Source organism: Mastomys coucha, chromosome X (assembly GCF_008632895.1).
Source record: "Mastomys coucha isolate ucsf_1 chromosome X, UCSF_Mcou_1, whole genome shotgun sequence".
Classification (NCBI taxonomy): domain Eukaryota; kingdom Metazoa; phylum Chordata; class Mammalia; order Rodentia; family Muridae; genus Mastomys; species Mastomys coucha.
The window spans coordinates 116,824,105-116,825,426 of NC_045030.1; the positions used below are offsets into that span (position 1 = coordinate 116,824,105).

The 1,322-nt window shown below is 41.5% G+C and overlaps 1 protein-coding gene across 1 annotated transcript in view; it reads left to right on the plus strand.

Moving 5' to 3' along the window:
- The first annotated feature begins 879 nt into the window (after window positions 1-879).
- Window positions 880-1,322, plus strand: part of Eras (ES cell expressed Ras) — a 755-nt gene continuing 312 nt past the window's right edge. Inside the window, 3 exon segments of the mRNA XM_031374064.1 lie at window positions 880-916; window positions 919-1,163; window positions 1,165-1,317. Of these exon segments, the coding sequence (XP_031229924.1) occupies window positions 880-916; window positions 919-1,163; window positions 1,165-1,317 (435 nt within the window).

Sequence of the window (1,322 nt, forward strand, 5' to 3'; positions counted from 1 at the left end):
ATGAGTTTAATGCCAACATCAGTAAACTAAATATAGCTTAGTATAAGAATAGACCAGTTCTTGAGAGTCTATTGTCAGTGTTTCTATCATTATCTTTTGTCTTAAAATAAGTGATACATGCTTCAGAATGATAACTTCAAATTCTGACCATGCAATTTCATCCATTTTGCTGTTTTGCTTTAACTTATATTTAAAAGATGCTTTGGGTTCATTACACAGTATCAGGTTTCATGCAGACAATTGATTTCATGTATACAATGCACTTTCCCTGTATCCACAGTTCACAAACCTTCCTTTCCTAACAATAGCAAAGCTCTAGTTTTTTATCTTTACCTATTCTCATATAAAAATAACATATAATTATACGTAACTAACACAAATTCTATGGTAGACTAACTAAAGAAAATATGGCCCTTTTGTTTTCTATCTGACATTCTTCTCTAATTCCATGTATCATCCATTCTGAAATTATTCTTCTAATGCTCCCTTAGCTCTAATATGCCAAAAGACGAAAATATCTATAGACTTAGACAAAGGTGTCGTAGTTCAGACTTGTAATCTCAGAATTTAGAAACACTTAGGAAGAGTTGTTGCAAGTTCCAGGACAAACTGGGCTATAGAATGAATTAATGTCTCAAAACATAATAGTAATAGAAATATATTTTAAAGAAGGAATACACCTTGCCATTGTGAAAGAGGCAGTCTATTTCAGTTTGTCATATGGTAATACTTTGTCATCAATATTGAGGGATGCTAGATCCGCCTGATGCCCCTCTGTAGACTGCTGCTCCTGGAAACACAGCCAGTCTCCGGTGATTTCTCATTCTGGGCTCACTCTCAGCACCTGCTGTTTACACCTCTCCCTTGAGCTGCTGGAGAATGGCGTTGCCAACAAAGTCTAGCATCTTGGACCTGAGCTCCAATGCACCAGATCCCCAGAGGAAAGCCATGAGGCGTGGGCACAGTGCAAAGATGCTGGGAGACAGCTACCTGAGTACAAGGCAGTGATGGTAGGTGCAAGTGGGGTTGGGAAGAATGCTCTCACCATCCAGGTGACTCACCATTGCTTCCTGAAAGACCACGACCCCACTATCCAGGATTCCTACTGGAAGGAAGTGGCCCTGGACAACAACGGAGGAGGCTACATTCTAAATGTGCTCGAATACATCTGGGCAGGAGATTCACCGGGCTCTGCATGACCAGTGCTTGGCAGTTGGTGATGGTGTGTTGGGCGTCTTTGCTCTTGATGACCCTTCGTCTCTGGACCAGCTGCAGCAGATATGGTCTACCTGGACCCCTCACCACAAGCAGCCTCTGGTACT